General features: G+C 40.9%; 1 protein-coding gene across 1 annotated transcript; it reads right to left on the bottom strand.

Annotated features, from left to right (window-relative positions):
* Positions 1 to 698: 698 nt before the first annotated feature.
* LOC307047581 (glycoprotein endo-alpha-1,2-mannosidase-like protein) lies at positions 699 to 17,364 on the bottom strand. Its single transcript, XM_079694570.1, has 4 exons — positions 16,030 to 17,364; positions 13,876 to 13,985; positions 2,584 to 2,660; positions 699 to 1,607 (listed from the first exon to the last, which is right to left on the bottom strand). The coding sequence occupies exons 1-4, from the start codon at positions 16,538 to 16,540 to the stop codon at positions 971 to 973; spliced, it is 1,335 nt and encodes a 444-aa protein (XP_079550696.1). The 5' UTR covers positions 16,541 to 17,364; the 3' UTR covers positions 699 to 970.
* Positions 17,365 to 19,090: the final 1,726 nt, after the last annotated feature.

The raw sequence follows: 19,090 nt of genomic DNA, 5'->3' as shown, positions 1-19,090 counted from the left end.
CTTTAAACAAATTTGAAAAAATCGTAAATAAGTACAAAAACAAAAATTCAAATACGTTATTTCAAATAATACAAAATAACAACTGACTCTTTGAGGGGGAATCTAGATTTGAAAATGAGTTGTAAAGGTGCTGCTGGTCAATTAATTGTGTTATCATTGGACAGAACTGAGCTGTTTCCCTTTTTCTAGTCTTTATGCTAAGCTAAGCTAACTGTCATATTTAACAGGCAGATATGAGAGAGGTATTACATTACATGTTACTTGTTAGACGCTTTTATCCAAAGCGACTTCCATACTCAATACTGTGGGCAATCCCCACAGGAGCAATTTGGGGTGAAGTGTCTCAGGGACACAACGACATGCTGATTGCAGTGGGGTTTGAACCTGTGCCGCCCTGATCCGAACACCAACGCACTAATCCACTGCGCCACACGCCTCCCTGGTATCAATCTTAACCCTCACTTACTGCTTTTTAAACACCATGTCCTCACCATTTGATCAATCCTGCTGGTAAACTAGAACATCTGTATACAGAAACAGTGTCATTGGGTTAGACGTAAAGTGTGCATTAAGTGTCGGGGGGATTGTAATGTATTCTTTATTTCATGGTTACAGTTTTCTTAGTGTGTTTGTTTAGTTTTATTAAGTTGCATTAATTTAGAAAAGAGCAAGAGACGGCTGACGAAGCATTTCAGAACTCCCCAAGAATAACCCTTTATTACAGCTTTACCCCAAAACTCAACCAGGACAATTCGTACTGAGGACACAGTGTCCTAACCTGCCAGATCAGCACGTGTGCACAAACGTATGCATGCACAGAAACTCGCGCATCTGGTGTTGTTGAAGGTCATAGCATGTCCTCATACACTCACATCTCAACAGTTCCTACATTCACCCCCCTATCTTTCTCCTTCATGTGTACACTACACACACTTCACTATAGCATGCCGTTTCAAGTCTGTCTAAAAGCTCACATGAGCCACTGCTGCTTCTCTTTGTTGAACTGCTCTGCCCAGCGACGGGTCAACTCCAGGTAGTGATCGGGTCCGTGCGGCTGATAGTCCAAGTAAACACGAGTCACAGTTTTTTTGGGCATCGCTCTCTCTATCTGCGTCCCCTCGTGCCACTCATTAAAGGAAGTGATGGTGACGATTTCCGGCCTGGCGTTGAGCGCCGCCTGCTGGGCCGTCTCAAAGTAGCGACCGTTCACCCTGTTGCGCATGTTGTGGTTGTTCCACGGCCGGATGCTCGTGTCGATATAACCGGGTCCAACGCTGGGGATGAAGATGAGGTTATTGCCGTCGCAGAAAGCTTTGATTGCCTTCCAGTTCTGGTGAGAAGAGCCGAAGGAGAAACCGTTGGAGGCAAAGTAAGTGTACATGCCGTCGAAGCCCCCGGCGAGGATGTCGTGCTTGTGGCGCTCCTCCACTATCAGGGCGATGAAGATGGAGTCGTAGGCTGAGTCTCGCACACTGTGGGCGCCGGTGGGAGTCAGGAATTCAGACCAGGACTCTGGAGGAGTCAGGTACGAGTCGTAGATGTAAAATAGAGGAAGGCTCTTCCCTGTGTTGGTGGTATACTTGAAGAAGGCTCCATGGTCACCATACCTTTTTTAAAAGACGACAGTTACATGGTTTGTTAGTGTCAACATAATCAACCTGGTTTGTTTACAGAGATTCAGTGATAGGATAGCTTTGACAGTAAAGTATCTGTGTTCAAAGTGTATATCCCTTCTCCTGGTCAACACGTGTCGGCACAATCTGCCTGGTTTTGTTGAATGTGGAATACGAGGAGTACAGCAGAGGAAAGCTCATCCTCTGGGGACCCTGAATCTTATTTATTATATCTTGGGAACAAGTGGATATTATTTTTTGCTTGATGGCACTTCAAACCAATCAACAAGCTATTAACCACCATGGGCCAGTCTGTACTAACTCATACTATGCAGCTCATTGTTGTGTTAGGCCAACAGGGCTTTCTTTATGTACTAATTGAGATCCAAAGGTTTCTAAATATGTCTGGATGGAGATGCTTTGAGGTGAACAAATCCAGCTAAAATATAGTAAATATTGGCTTGTATTAACCATGGCATCTGTCCGAAGTATGTTTATTTCAATGGCAAGTAAATGTTGATGTTGTCTTAATACGTTTTTAAGCTGCTGTCAAATAGCCAGATATGGTACTTATCCTCTGGGTACCATGAATGTCCAGCAAATTGTTTCCAAATTAAACCAAATGGAGGTGCTCCAAAACATTTCATTTTGTAAATACACGAAGGATTTTATTTCTTGTTAAAATGTGTTGGAAACTGGATATTTTTGGAGTCAATATTTCGAGTCCATCGTGTCAATGTGCCAGAGTTAGCCATACGGGCTTATTTTAATCTGCAGTCCTTTTTCAGAGCAACCTTGATACTAACATTTTGCTTCCAAAAGGCATCCATAAGTCATGAAACTAGTCTTATATAATCAGAAATGCTTTCAAGAAGTATGTCTGTTCTGTAACTAATGTTCCTTTAACTGAGCATTAAATATGAATGACTTCCTTCTTAAGTTGAGTCGATGATGGAGAAGTGCAGCCTACCTGTCAATGATATACTTGATGTTGTCGTGCACACTCTGGTCGTTTCGTTCTCTGTATGTTTGGATGTGAAATGCAACCTAGGAAAACATGCAGAGAGAAAAAACCTGGTTAGTTTTTTATTTATCATATTATTTCCATTGTATTGAAACATTCAGAGGGGGAGACTTCTCATAAAGGCCTGACAATGGCAATATGAATCTGGTTTTAAATTGAAGTTGCCAGGAAAGAAATAGCTCAATAAGATGCACACTATATGATAGCCAAAGGCCGTGAGAGCTGATCGGACTGCAACATCTTCAAAAAAATGGTTCTACCTTTTCAATTAAGTCAGTCTTTCTGACCTTGTGTTTCACTACAGTTTGGCATGATAACAGACGTCTAGTTTCTCTGCCCTAGTACCATGTTACAGATGACCATATTTACATGTGTTCTTAAAAGCCTTGAATAAGACCGACCGAGAGAACAGCCCACCACATAGCCACTCAAGCAGATCCTTTCAGACAGGTTGTGACAAAAGAACCATGTTTTAACCGCTCCATTTTCATGATGAATTCTGTCCTTATGTAGATGTTTTTCACCCTAACTGCTGCCCCCCTGGAGACTTTTGTTCATGCCTCGCCAAAGAAAAGGTGTATTTGCAATTGACGAACAAACGCAGCTAAGGGACCTGAAGTGACAAGTACACAAAAAATGCTTAGGTTGAATATTTCAAAGAATGGCCGGAGAATTCAGAGAGTTGAATAATGCATGATCCGAGTGAAACACTTTTCTTCTCTGGACACCCATGGGGAACAATGTGAGGGAAAGGGGCTTTTTAACATGCTGAAGGCCAACAGTAACTACATGGATGCAAGGATTTCATCCAGTAAGACGCATCGCCTCTCTTGTATAACTCCTCTCTTATTCTTGATAAAAGAAAAACATTAAGAAAGTCTGAATTTAGAACATTGTTTTGCGTCAACTAGAATAGGACTGATTAGACATGACATGTTTGACCTGGTGGGCATTTTAAGTGATGACCGGAGTTATTGCACTTCATCCGCAGAGGGACATGCATCTGTGAAGCAAATCTCATAGGAACCAATTCAATAGCTGCAGAAATATTTCACTTTGCAAAACCATTAGATTTCTGCTGGTGGTGCTGGAGGGAAAGTCAAGGGATCAACAGTCTTCCAGTCTTTAAAGGGGCCCTATTGGGATTTCCCTTTCCTGTAGTTTGATATATTTGTGCATGTAAATGGTCTGCAAAGGCAAACATGATTAAGCTCCCTCCAGAGGTAGTTCCTTTCATCTCATCAACACATTGTACGTGATAGGCTAAGGGGTATCTCTAAGCTGTGGACCAATCACGACAGAGCCGGCCAGCTAACCAATCAGAGCAGGCTGGTTTCAGACAGAGGGTGAATTGTGCCCCGAATTACACATATGAGGTTTGTCAATCTTAAAAAAATATTTCCATGTAAAAAAAAAGTCACAGTTTGTCGTAAAACTGTTGAAATATAAGACTATGAAAAATACGCTACTAGAAAGACTACAAATCCCAGAATCCCAGTCCCGCATGCTGGCTCTTACGGAACCGACTAACTCCCCTTGTGTGTATGTACAGCTCTCAACATGCCCAGACTTGGAGTGATTTTCACCTCGTTTAATACTTTTCGCCTCATTCTGAAAGAAAGAAGTGAAATGTGCCAACGTGACGGCCGTCTTGGCGTGTGGTGCGAGACGGGAGATGTAGTTCATTGAGCGGCTTCACACAAAAAAAGTGTTACTTCACAGTTTTACGACACATTTAAAAAACATGTACTTGCAAAACTATCTTTTAAATTGACAAACATCATATGTGTAATTCGTGGCACAATTCAAACGGGATCGAAAGATAATCTTTCTCTCTCCATTGACTTCAATAGATACTTTTTCCGAAATAAGGCCCCATGGAGCCCCCCCGGAAAGGGAGGGACTTCGCCTCTCTATAGAGTGCCTCTAATCATAAATCTATCGATATCAAAAATTATAAAAGTAGGGTCGACATGTGGATATTATCCGGCTGAACAAAACGTGATCTGTCTCTTCCATGTGTGTCAACCGCAGATCTTATTTCGAGCTATTTTCTAAAATCCAATGGAGAAATTGCATTGGTTTTTGTCGAAGGAACCGGAAGTGGTAAAATGCTGACTTACTTCCGGGTTTTAGGACGCGTCACTGTGGCACTCAATGACGGATAATCTAAGGATTAAACACTTAGTCATGCAACGTGTAAGTAAGTTACACATCTAAGTCATAATAGTGTGCCTGTTTGCTTAAATGTTTGTCGGGAAACTGTATTGCAAACAAGTGCTTTTCCGCAGACAGTTTCCTTCCTTTGCTGTCACTGTGGCATTTACAATAAGTGCACTCATGGTTTAAAGTGATTTGAATTGGCTAAGCCTAGAAAATAGTTTTAAACTGCAAATGTCTATACTTAAACTGTCAAGACTGAAGGCTGGGAAAACGAAACCACTAATGCAGACGCTAAGTGCTTTTATGCGCTACAAAGCATATGTTCTGATGCACTTTGCTGACAAAATATCAAACTTGAAGAAAAAGATGAGGAATATCCTTTGCATCACAGTAAACTTTGAGACCGCGTTTATGAAGCCATAATACTCTCGACTCTCTCTGGAAATTGAGAGCAAAGTGAAGGGAGATCAAATATAAACCTATTTGTAAAAAAGTTTTAGCTGAGGTGAAACCATATCATTCACAGAGGCAGGAAAAAGCTGCTGTGGTGTTCTGATCACAGCAGCAAGGCCGCTAGAGAAGCTCTTTTTCCAAACACACTGGTCATTACTCTGTGGTAATTTAGAAGTAAATGAGACGGAGTGGACACATTTTAATACCTCATAAACACTGACGACATGAGCCAGAAACAACCCAGCCTGATAAATGCTGAGCAGAGAGGTATTTAGTGCCATGTCATGCAGAAAGCATTAAAGGAGGCATGCGAACCAACACAAAGATAAAGCTCCTGTTATAACAATTAGATACATTTCCCAAAAGCTGGGCACATTTCCCTTATGAGAAAGTGTCAGTTTCACTCAGTGGTCAAAGAAAGTGTGGATGATGCCATCACAGGGCACCAATGGGCCTAATTCCCCCTGTGTACATGGCCTACTTACTGGATAGGACGTGTGCAGCCCCTCAGGGTGCAGATTGTTCAGAGAGGCATACTGAGTCATGGGACCCATGATGCACATTTCCCCTCTGCTCCAGCTTCCAATCACCCCCCCCCTCCATCCCCCACCCTGTCCCCATGCGGCCGCCCCCACCCTCCCCTGGGCAGAAGGGCTTTTTCAGCGCCTCTTCAATCTGAGGTCGAGCAGCCGCTCTCCATGTGATCCGCTCTCCAGCTTTGGCGTACAAAAAAAACACGAGCTGTGTGTGTGGGTGCTGCTGGAATACTGTTCAACTTATATAAGGAAAAGTACATTGCTTTCTCGTGGAGCGTTACCCAACAAAAAGCCTCAGTGTGTTTTTAGCTGAGTGCTTTGGGACTGCTTGTGTGATGGAAGTTGGATTTGGCTAAAAGATAGCTCGGTTCCTGTTTCCATTCGTCTCAATTCTAACTTATAAGCACGCAGTCATTGCAAATGTGCAATTTAGAGTGTATCTTCAAAGCTTCATGTACCATGATTTGTGCACAAGCTCTTTATACCATGTTATATTGATCTCTAATGGCGAGGCTGCGTCAGAGATCAATTAAAATTAGCGTCTGAGTTAGGGCTGAACGATATAACGTGTCATGCGATAACCGCGATATGCGCATGCGCGATATTCACATCGCAGGGACGTACGATTTTATTTTAAAAAAAACTTTTTTTTTTTTTTTTAGGACGTGCGATATTAAGTAGGCACATTAACTCAAACACGTCATGTTACAATTATTTTGCTGCTTGCTACAAAAGGAAAACTTGCGTGGCTCTCATGTCAGGGTCAGGGGTACTTGAGTGAGTGACATGCAGGCTCTGCATGCACAGCAAACCACCAATCACAATCATTCTTGATCAGATCACAGCAGGCCCCGCCCCGCTAGTTTTGCAGACCATCAAAACACCGGTAAAAAATTATCGAGGCACAGGAGGACAATACCGGAGAGAATGAAGATTTACTTCCAAAAAGAAAAGCAACATCTGCCATCCGGAACTATCTTGGATACAAAAAGGTTCTTCTCTTCTTCACTCACAGATGAACCCCCTTATTTGAGGGTAAGCAACATGCATTACCATGACATGTTAGATCATGACTTTAAGGTATGATGAGTCAACCAGTTAAGATCCAGACGTCCGTGACTAAAATCCTTCATCCGGTTAAATATAGTTAAAAAAAACGCAATATATGTCGCAGGGGAAAAATATATCGCAATGTCATTTTTTTCAATATCGTGCAGCCCTAAGTTCATGTGGATGTGTTAAGATGTCAGTTGTAAAATGATGGTGATTATGTTTTTTTTTTTCAAGAAGAAGAGCTGTTTAACGTCAACAGTCCTCCACTACTCCAATTTGACACTTTCCCAGTCTTTCTATACAAGTAAACAAAACATGTGAAGGGATTGGGTTGTTAATAACACAATACATTTGAATAAAACTAGCATTGTGAATACATCAAGTTGAAACTGAAACAGCACATTTCCACATGTATAGACAACACAATTGATGGATAGTGAAAGAAACATGTTGGGAGCTAGGTGCAGGCCTGGTTAATATGTGCTCTCAATCCAAATGTGCATTCACTTAAACAAATTCAAGCAGTTCATCGGGCCATGCATCTTATACAGGTTAATGCCCCAGTGAGCAACATAACTCCACTGTAAGTACTCATTCAAATGCTGTGTAGCAGTTAGTTAGGAAGACTGCCATCCTAAGATAGGAGGAGACAAATACGATTAGGAGACAGAGGATAAGGAAGGAAAAAGATATAAGATGGATAACGGAGTGTGTATGGAGAGGCAGCCTATCCCCCTTTCACAGTAAATAGATTGAATTAGTTTTAAGGCATGCATTCTGAGAGCTCTGCCTTTACCTCATCTCTGTATCCTTTGCTAACGTTTCTCAGTGACATCATGTTATTTTTGTATATTATAAAGACTCTCCAAGGGCCTGCCGTTTCAAAACAAAACTGCTCATCCCTGGCTGGTTCCCACCTTTCTACTAAAAGCAGATTGCTGATATGTGTGTTTCCTGAATCCTGATCTGAAACATGTTTGGCTGTTGCCACGGTGGGACCATCTGTCCTCACTTGGGCTTCCCTGCCTCCCTTTGAGTGGAGAAGAACAAAGACATTATTTAATGTTGTTACTTTAGATCATTATAACTGAGCCAGCATTTTACTGAAATTATGCAAGAAGAAGAACACTCCAAAAGACGAGTGTCCTTATGTGCAGGGCTGCTGTAATCAGACCCTTCTTAACGGTCAATGCTGCAAAGTCATACCTCCATTGTATGATTCTATCCCACATTGAATACTGTTTTACAAACTGCTCGTTTGCTTGTGCCACAAACCTGAAACCCATAGAACAGCTGTGCAAGAGAGCTATCAAGCCTTATTCATACCACCACTGTACCATCCTTGATAAACACAATTTCTTGAGTTTTCACCATTTTAAGTCTTGTAAGAGTATGTGCTTTATTTATAAATGCTTACATGGACTCTCCCCCCATCCCTTAGGGGAATTCGGAGGCGTATTGTGCAGTGGGTAGGTAAAATACAGGTAGGGTTGGAAAATTCCGGGAATTTTCAAAGATGGAAACTTTCCACGGGAATAAACTGGGAATTTTCAAAATTGAAGGTTGGCTCTTCATAGGGAATTTAAATATAGTTGGGGAAAGTATATTTTAGCATAATCTTCACTAAAACAAACAGATGCCATTCAAGTACACTTGAATATCCATGCCATGGCACACTGCTTACTGCATGGCTATTGAGACCACACAAAGGTTCGCAACAGGCTCACAAATGTGAGAGTGGAAAAACTGGTTGGCATTCGGGCAAACCTAAGGCTCTCTGAGCCGGACACAGAGCCATCCTCAACAACGCTGGACAGTGACACTGAAGAGGAAGCCTCAGAGTTGGATGTTGATGAGGCCCAGGAAGAGCCCATTGACTGAAAGGGTTTAGCAAAAATGCACAGGATTGCTTGAAGTAAGATTTGCATGTTTAATGGGACTTTTTGGAGGGAGAAGGGCTCTTTTCATTTAACATTTTGAATGGGACTTTGTGTGGATTTTTGGATGGGGGGTGCATTTTTGTTCATCTTTTAATGAGTGGGGTTGGGGGGGATGAGTAACATTTAACTCAACATTCCTGTTTTCGTTCTTCAATGAAACGAATAATTGTTCAATAAAATAATTAAAACTTGTTCTGTTCTACTTAAAAACATTTTTTTTAAATGTCATGTTTTTTTGTTTAATTTTGCATCGAATATTTCCAAAATTCCCCAGCTTAACTTCCCATGGAAACTTTCCAGAAATTGACCGGAAACTTTCCGACCCTTTGCAACCCTAGTCACAGGTTCAAACCCCACTGCAGTCAGCATGTCGTTGTGTCCCTGGGACACTTCACCCCAAATTGCTCCTGTGGGGATTGACCACAGTATTGAGTATGTAAGTCGCTTTGGACAAAAGCGTCTAACAAGTAACACGTAATGTAATTCATCCACAAAAATCACACTGGACGCTGCACTAGGTCAGAAACCAGAGGAGACTGAAGTCCACTGCAGACGGACCACTTTTGGAGAAAATGTCCTCTCCATTAAAGGCAGCTCTTTCTGGAACAGCCTCCCAACTGAGATACGGGATTGTCCCACTCTCAAAACAAACAGACGTGTAATCACCGCTAAATGCACTTTAACACAGGGGTATCTCCTCTTGCACTTTAGCTAGCTCTTGAATCTTTTCTTGCACTTTAATTGTCGTAGCTGCTATAGTGTACTGCCATGTGGTAAATACTTGTGTATGCTGCTCTTGCTCTTTCTGCATATCATGTATTCAGTTGTGCTATGTATATAAATGTCATGTGAGGGACTACGGATGGAAATTAGCTCAAAGCTAAAATATAGCATATTTACACTTGACGCATTATTTGTTTCAAGTGTTCATTAATGTGCATTGTCCCTGTTCAAATAAACGATTCAATAAATAAACCATGCTGCCGTACACACACCGCATATTCTCTCTCTCTCTCTCGGCTCTGCTGTGACCTTTCCACGTGCTTTCATAAGTCATCACTTCCTGCGTATGTCAGCGAGGTTCCTAAATGTGAGCTTTATTTGTAGAAAGCCTCGGTCTGTCTTTCCATGCGCTCTTCCTCCACGCTTTTTATGAAAATGTCGTGCATGCTCGGTCACTCGTGGAAATAAAGCATGGCATTAAATTCAATGTATTAGCGTCTCTCCTGACAGCGTTATGTGTAAAACCTCATCAGCTCAGTGTTGCATGTCTAATCCAGGCTTTCTTGTCTTGCCCTTGCAAAGATACATTATGTCTCTCTCTGCAGCCAACCAGAACACTAAACAAATGCAATATCAAATCTGACAGAGTGGCCTGACAGACTTACTGCCTCTCATCAGAGTTGTTTATGGGGAAGACAAGGCCAATATGTGGCACAACGCAGCGGGGAAATAAATTATCTTTACCCCTCACATCAGGATACAGACACTGCCGTCGTCGTTAATTTTGTTAAGATTTTTACAATGACTTAGCTTTGTCATTAACCTTGGTAACAACTTTAAGAAGTTGTACAAACAACGTGTTCCCTTAAGTCAGTGATTGTTGGTCCTTTACACTAAAATAGGAACATAAAAACACACTGGACGCTGCACTAGGTCAGAAAATGTCCTCTCCATTAAAGGCAGCTCTTTCTGGAATAGCCTCCCAACTGAGATACGGGATTGTCCCACTCTCAATAGCCTCAAAGGTCAACTCAAAGAATGGTTGAGAAACAAACAGACATGCAATCACCGCTAAATGCACTTTAACACAGGGGTATCTCCTCTTCCACTTTAGGTAGCTCTTGTATCTCCTCTTGAACTTCATATGTCGTAGCTGCTACATTGAACTGCCATGTGGTAAATACTTGTGTATGCTGCTCTTGCTCTTTCTGCATGTCATGTATTTATTTTTGCTATGTACATAAATGTCATGTGAGGGACTACGGATAGAAATGAGCTCAAAACTCAAATCTGGGATATTTACACTTGACGCATTATTTGTTTAAAGTGTTCATTAATGTGCATTAATTGAAAATGAAATGAAATGAAAAATAACATCATGCCATGGCTTTTTGTTGGCCTTTTATTTCCTATGGATGTCATAAGGGTTGTTAGTTCCATTATACATGAGTGGTTAACTCCTTCTTTCGTTGCTGAACCTGTCTCTGCGGTCCTGCCTGACTCATCATACTACTTCCCTGAAGGCTCCCACAAGATTCCTGACATCCTCGTGGATTCATCTTATTATTATACACACATGCATTTCCAAACATTTGGTCTACCTATGTTGTAAATGTATTAACTTTTCGATTTACACACGGCATCTATTGCACGTCTGTCCGTCCTGGGAGAGGGATCCCTCCTCTGTTGCTCTCCCTGAGGTTTCTCCCATGTTCCCCTTTAAACTGTGGGTTTTCTCTGGAAGTTTTTCCTTGTACGATGTGAGGGTCTAAGGACAGAGGGTGTTGTATTGTCATACTGATATTCTGTACAAACTGTGAAGTCCACTGAGACAAATGTAACATTTGAGATATTGGGCTATATAAATAAATATTGATTGATTGATTGATTGATTCTTTAAATTATTCACAAGTCAATAAAAATACTGATAAACAAAAATAATGCCCATCGCAACTTCTGCATTTAAATGACACTACAAAGAAAAGCAGACGATATTAATGTTGGAGAGGCTACAAAGAAAGGGTTTATATTCATTTTTGCTTTAAAATTCTTAAAACCAATAATCAAATCATCGAAATACTGACACTTCTCCTGAAATAAATGCTGATGCTTTGATCTTGTCGTTTGGCTGCTTTTTATTTTCTGTAGACATTCAGTGTTTGGCGCAAATGCTGTTTTGAATTATTCACTGCACCTACTTTGACATAAGAAAACTCTTAAGCGCCTGTCTCTCTTAAATGTCATTTCAAATTCATACAGAGAGCTTCTGGGTAGCTGTAAATATGCACAAATCCACATGATGTATCTTTGTCAATACTCGTTTTGGAGAATTTCTATGTGACAGTCGGACAAAAAACACCTCCAACTCTGATCACTGTGTCATAGCCTCTGTTTCGTTACACTTTCCCTCGCTCTTTATCCGGGGAGAATCTGACAGGCATTGTATCGCATTACCCGCAAGCTTAGCCCGTAAAAGTTTAATAAGGCCTTCGATACAGAAACAGCAGGCAGAGAGGCCAACATAGTGGGTGGTTATTCCCTTCAATATGCCATTTTCCAGCCTAATTGGCAAATTGGTCATGTGGTTTTGCAACCCCCCACCTCTCTGCCCTGCTGATGTGCTCCCGAGCTCATTCAATCCCCTACTGATCCAGCAGCAGCTATTTGACCTATTTTTCTCTAATTCTCGAGATGTCACTGCAGCTGCAAACATCAAATCACTAAGAAGCACAGATAGCTTTAAAAGAAGCACCACGCCAGGTTCTAAATCTCTGAAACGTACTAATTTTCTAAAAACAAACCGCGGTTTATACACAGGGTGTTTCTCAATGTCGACGAAGGCTGCTCCAGAGCCACTATTTCAAGGATGCTACATCATCGAGTCCCGCCAAAGGAATGTTCCAATGTCCAGGATGCTTGGAATTCTACCGAGGCCGGCGTCCTTCGTTGCGGTAAATGTTGAGGCTGCACATGTGTATCCTCTGCGGTCTTAAAATCCCCACAATGCTTTGCGCACGGACCAATTTCCAAATATTTGGCGGAAATCGCGCTCCATTTAAGGCGGGGCCTCGCATATGACGCACACCTGCACACCTGTTAGCCTGTTCCACAATTCTTTGTTTTACGAGGCTAGGAAGGATTCTTGCATCTTGCATCTTCTGAAGGACCTGACTCGGAGGGACTTGTCCTACCAACGAAGCGTCCTCGACATTGAGAAACACCCACAGCACCATGTCTGTGTTGAGATTACTACCATGTGCAGTTTTAAGCTCTCTGCTCACCTCTGTGAAGCATCATTCATCCTTTTTCTAGCCCCTTTGTCACTGTGCTCTTAGTGAGATAACTGGATGGAGAGATAATAGACAGATTGTCAAATTTAGACATCGATCTGGCAATGATTCAGAAATGAAGTGATAGGGATCTGTCCAAGCATTGCCATTGAAAAGCAGAGTTATTGTAGTTAATGGAGTTCCTCAAGGTTCTGTGCTCGGCCTACTTTTATTTTCTCTATACGATTTAGGCTTTAATGCGCATTTAACAAATCAAATCTATGCATATGATAAGATGTTTAGCTGTGGTTCTTCTCTACCAGATACACTTAATGAATACAGTCGACCCTTAATATTTGGCGATCTGTGATCACTCAATATTAAGGGTTCAAAACGAGTACAAAATTCAATAAAAGCTAACTTCTACATAACTAACCTAACTACGCTACCTATGTTGTTTTATAATGCTAGCCTACAACTAAGGGAAAGACTTCATAATGTGTTACTTGTTACAATATATAGATATGTGGCCTGATGTGTCTTCTTTTAAGCAACCTGAGACTGAAGTTATCACGTTTTTAAGACATCCGGTTTGTCCATGGTATATATGTATATTTTTTTTAACCCATTCTGAGTTTATTACATATATATATCCCTAAAATAAATACCTGTAAGACATATAGCTTCTGTCTGTTGTAACATTTGTTTTGGCTGCTTTCAATCTGTTTTTAGTATTATGTGTTTTTAGTATTGCTTTATCTGTCTTCCCTGGTCTTAAGAGAGGCTGGTTCAATGTGTTTCACCTGTTTATGTAAATGTTAAATAAATACAAATATAAAGAAAGATACGATTTGGAATACCCACTACAACGCCCATTGCAGCATTACTAATGGAAAACCAACTTTTCTCTCACCGCTGCTGATTCAAAATGGACAAATCATTGAAAAATCAACACTCAGTTCCCTGTGTCAATGTCATGACTCACAAAGGATTTGATTTATTGCTCTTCATCCAGCCTTGGACTCTTTCCCCACTTTGTTTCATATCTGACGCACACACACTTTCCAACACACTCACTCAAAATATGCTGATGCCTTTTACCTTGAGGTTGTGTCTATATGCAGCATCCAGTACAGATGGGACCAAATCCTCAGTGGGTTCCCCGTTGTCGTCAGCAAAGCCCGGAGGATACCAGGACAGGACCAGAACCCCTGGAGACGCACAGAAACTCATGAGTCTGATCATCCTTCCTCTACGTAAGACAATGGTAATACCTCATAGCGCACCTACTGCTGATGTCCAAAATGCAAATTAACCAATAAAAGTGTTATTGGTTAAATTGCATTGTTTTAATGACGTATGGATTTCATGCTCATTGTAAAAAATGCTGACAAGCCTGTGGGGAGGAACCTGAGCTGACAAATGTTTGCTTTTATTAATCTACAAGGAGGTTTTCATGCCGCCCTTTACACAGTTTTACATTTGAGACCACTGAACGAACACATTCAGTTGTGCTCTTATTGAACACACTGGGCGAATTCTGCCCTGGTAATCCATTAGGGTAATTAGAATCTAAGGGTAGTTATCATGTTTTATAGGAGCAGACGGATGCTGGTAAGGTGTGTGATGTGATGCTGTAAGCGTGGATAAATTATACGACTGGATCCTAAGGCACCAATATGTAAACCCATCTAAAAAAGAGAAAAACGTCACAACGAGCAAAACATGTCTCTTTGCGATCGTATTGGGTTTCTTTGTGGCCATTTTGCAACTCTTGGTGTTAGTTTTTCCACCCTGCTTATTTATCGTCTCTATGTATGGTGTTTTTTTTTTATCTTTATCTTTATTTGTGTTGGTTGTTGCTCCAATGCTGTTGATGCATTAATTACGAGACCTGCTTTGACATAGGAACACTCTTACAAGCCTTCAGTTTGTTTTCCATAACAAATGTTGACATTCACTTCAAATAAAGCCAAAGCAGGCCAGATCAGTAATCCATTCATGGCTGTACGGAGGAGAGTGAATGCCTTCTTTCCACTCATCCAGTGCCTGATTGATGAATATGAACTGTCAACTTTGAACTATTTATTATCTTTTGTTTTAGTGGCAATCTCTCCACGCAGTTTGAGTTTATGACGGCTCATACATTCCAGTAGTGAAATGCATCCTGATGCTCTGACAGGGAAACATATTGGCCACAATGGCGACTGTGACTAGAGAGGATTTGGCACATCAGATACTGCACTAAGAGCTCAATCATTCAATGTATGTCTGTTTTCTGTAAGACTGTTATATTACAATACCCAACTATGTCTGTGTATTAAGAATATGGCCGCTGCTATTCATTTTATTTATGGGCCTTCTGAAGTGGTGGGGAATCAGTTTTCAAGCCAAATGGAAGTATTTAGAGTTTGGCAGACTGTGGTGTCTAATTAAATGGATTCTTTTTACTAAGCATTGTGGGCCAGAACTCCCATGATCCATCTGTCAGGGAGTTGATGTAACAAAAGAGATGGTTGGCCTGGTCATTACGCATGGTGTACAATAACCTTGTGAGCCGCAGGACCGAAACATCAGGGCCTATCATGTGTAGGCTGCAGACAGCTGGGTACACCCAGCTGTTACTCGACACCAGGCTGCAGGACTTTGCTCTCTTTTAGGGAAGCCATAAGTGTTTTTGAAAAGACAACAAACAGATCAATATGTCAAGAGATGTCCAATGACGGGATCTGAGCCTTAAGTTCTCAAAATGCATCAAAATGTCTCTTTGCACTATTTTATTTCCCTATTTCATATCTTTATTTCCTTTTGAGTTCTTGGGTATAGTATCTTTCGTCATGTTAAAGATTTGAAAGGATGACTTTGCCATGTGAATATTTTTTTAAGGTATTTTGAATCCCGATATTACCCAGCCCAGGGTTATGCTATGCTGAAAAACAGACTAAATTGATTAAATTGAATCCCACTTCTCTTTTTTTTATGTATTGTGATAGCCAGGAAATGTAGTTTAGACATAATATAGTCTTAATGAGTTAATATATATTGCTTACTGTAGCTTGTAAAGCCATAAAGTGTATCCCTGTGCAGCAGAAAAAGTGCAGCAGCAGGTTTTTCAGGACTTTGAGCTGAGCTGTCCACTGGATGTGGTGCTGAAATGAGTTTAGCCCTCAAGTTGCTACAGAGAACACACTCTGTTTTTGCTTTATCTTTTCAAGAACTTCATGGAGTCCGTTGGTTCTCTGAACTGTATTGTACCTGCAGCAGATGCCCCGATCTGTTCCATGTGGGACTCCAACACGTCCGGGTCCCTCGAGCTGTACGGATTAAGTTCGGGGTAGAAACTAGAACCGACGTCCTCGGGTGGCATGTGTCTCCCTCTCGGATAGCTGGAAGCTACTTTGATGTCCCAGTGAGGAACCAGTATGTGGTCCCAATGAATGTATTTACCGTCCAAGTTTGGGTTACCGTACCAGGTGTAGTAAAATATATGAACATCATAAAATATAGTCCCTTCGGGTCCGGAGTTGGACATAACTGCTTTGGTGTTGCTAGCTCCCGGTTGGGCTTCACCAGGAGCAGCGGAGGCGTCACGGGACACGGATCTCCGGTCCATCTTCCCCCCGTTCATCGGCAGGAGCTCCACGCCTGGAGACAGATCCGAGAAACCGTCCGTGGGCTTCAGGGTCCGCAGCCCCATCATGGCTCCAAAGATAAAGAGCGTAAAGAGAAACATAGCTATGCAAGCTTTCCTCCGTAGTCTTGCCATGTTTGTCAGGAGTAGCAGAAGCTGCAAACTGCGTGGATGGGAGCGCAGATAAACCTCTCTTTACTGATTCTGCTTCCTATAGTTCACCTCACAACCTACGGGCTACTCTTCAAAAGTGTCTTGCATGGTAACCGCAAATGTCATATTCTTCTGGATGAATAACCAAAACAAACTAGCTACATGGTTGCAGTCTAGTCGCAGTAGACTATCTGACGCAGTTTGCTTTTAGATCTCTAACTTTCTTCTGCAGCTTCATGGTTTGCATTCTGCTAAACTGCGTAGTGAAGCCTGTGAGGAAACTCACTTTGCAAAGCGCTTGTTACGCACTTTACAATGGGAATAAATAAGCAAATCTATAACGTGTTCTCTCTACAGCTGATGGGAGACTTTCTTGAAAAATGCTTTATTTTAACGATGCATCCGGACAGAAGTTGCCGATGCCCTTTCCATTCAAACGCTACACTCACTGATCTCCAAACTGTCAATCCTCCAGCTGGCTGCAGAGTCCCACCCAGCAGCTGATCCCGGACAGGCGACCGGTGTTGGGATGCAGACTTTGAGGCTCTCCGGTGATGCTATCCGGTGATCCTATCCGGTGAATGATGCTATCCGGTGATGGTGTCCGGGGGACTGTCCAGCCTCTGTGGTTGGTTAGTTTCTGCTCCACACAGTGCGTTTATGATATCAAACAGGCGGGGCTCATCTCATCTCTATTTTGCTTTTTGTAAGTGGCTGCAAAACCATGCCCATACACAAATCTATAGAAACAAAAAATGTAGACAAGTGTTGTCTGCGCACAAGCTACATGGTGGACTACGGCCTTTATGCCATTATGACTCTTAACAGAGAATAATCTCTTTAGCACATCACACGCTGTCAATTGTGAGAATTGGTTTTCACATTTATGTATTGACTACACAGTGAGTTCAGTTATACTGACATCTAGCGGTCAGTTCATAAAAAAAACAACGATCACTTCACAGTGCTGCCTTCAGGTACTGCCGGGATATAGAAAAATAAAAAATATTCCTATTGAGTGATTTCAAATAATATGTTATTAATATTATTGTTATCATTAATTTATTTTTTGATCGAAAGCATTTATCTATTTATTCTGTATTTATGACAGAAAACGATGCTGGAGGTTAGGATTCCTAAAGTAACATCTGCAGAAGGACCTCCTGCGGTTTGCTCTCATTCATATTGCCTAAAGGAAAGCAATGTTAGTTAAAAAAAAAACACTTGATTAATTAACAAGAGACAGTCATCTTTGCAGTTCATAACTCGTTGAACCCTGGCTGGAGTCCAGCAGTGAGATCTTGGCTTCAAGCCGGAATAATCTGAGGCAGCACTTCAAATACTAACCCCTGGCTCATGATACTTCATTAGAGTGTACTTAAATTGTCTACTGAGCAGTTTATTATAGGCATACAATGTTATATATTCGTGCAACCAAAGTTTTGAATGTATATATGGTGTTAGGCGTTTAATTAAATATAAATGACTGACATGTTCAGAGGTTTGTCCAAAAAACTCCATCCCATTTTCGAGCAAATTGTTGATGAAGGACACATGATACCAACATGTATAATAATGTAGCGTAAATATACAGCTTTTATAATGTGAAGTTTGGTCTTACAATTCTAAATTATGTATGTTTATCTCCAAAAGATGCTAAAATAAATATGGATCGTTTTTTTTTTTATCTTCTTACTTTCTTGGTTAGTTAATTTTTTGTATTTACGAAGGTACTTTTAAAGCTTCAAAAACTGCAGGATCAACAAGATTTTTATAATATGCCCATCGTTTTTGAGATTTAAAAATACCACATGAAAAGACCTTTTTAAATGTCACCATCATAATAGAATGCCAGTTTCCCAAAGTCATAAAAACGACTTCATTTCTGGTACAAATCTACATGTTGATTTGCGTGGTTATAATCGGCTAAATAACAAACTTGTTTTAGCTTAAATCTTTATAGGGAAGCCTGTTTATAAACATATTTGTATTCAAAGATGTTTGTATTTTTCAAGATAGTTTATTGGTAGCACTACTTAACAATTTGGCGTTGTGCATAGCTTTCTTTGATTTATACTTTTGTCATTCATCTAATGTGGTAAATGTAGTTCTGTCGATTATGTAATGTTTGGAGGCACAGATCGGTGTTTTGCGGGTCCACAAGGGGTCGTTGTGTACTTGTGATGAAATCGACAAATCACCTCTGAAACATGCACCCATCAGGCCGCACACAAAGGTGGAGCTGTTTTCGTTCCCCAAAAAATATATTTTTTAAAAGACTGATAACTTGTAAAGTTAAGTAAAGATAATTGTATCACGGCAGATAATTGTAACTAATTGAACTGAAGGTCTTTCTCCTTCTCACAGGAGGACAATTAGGCTAAACTTCTTATTTAATAGAATTTAATCATCCCAAAAAAACGTGGTTTATCCTTCTTACGTGTGTCGGTATAATCAGAACCAATTAATATTCCCACAAATATGTATGTTTCCTATCTTGCTTTATATTTCCCTTTTATTATAGTTCTTTAA

This window comes from Notothenia rossii (assembly GCF_949606895.1).
Source record: "Notothenia rossii genome assembly, chromosome: 7".
Classification (NCBI taxonomy): domain Eukaryota; kingdom Metazoa; phylum Chordata; class Actinopteri; order Perciformes; family Nototheniidae; genus Notothenia; species Notothenia rossii.
The sequence above is the reverse complement of the archived record's forward strand: the minus strand, read 5'-3'. Positions and strand labels throughout refer to the sequence as shown.

Coding starts and splice junctions, on each gene's coding strand:
- LOC307047581 (XM_079694570.1), bottom strand. CDS start 16,540: ATGGCAAGACTACGGAGGAAAGCTTGCATAGCTATGTTTCTCTTTACG. Junction 2,661..13,875: donor CATATAGACACAACCTCAAG/GTAAAAGGCATC, acceptor ATGTTTTCCTAG/GTTGCATTTCACATCCAAAC. Junction 1,608..2,583: donor ATCAAGTATATCATTGACAG/GTAGGCTGCACT, acceptor CTTTTAAAAAAG/GTATGGTGACCATGGAGCCT.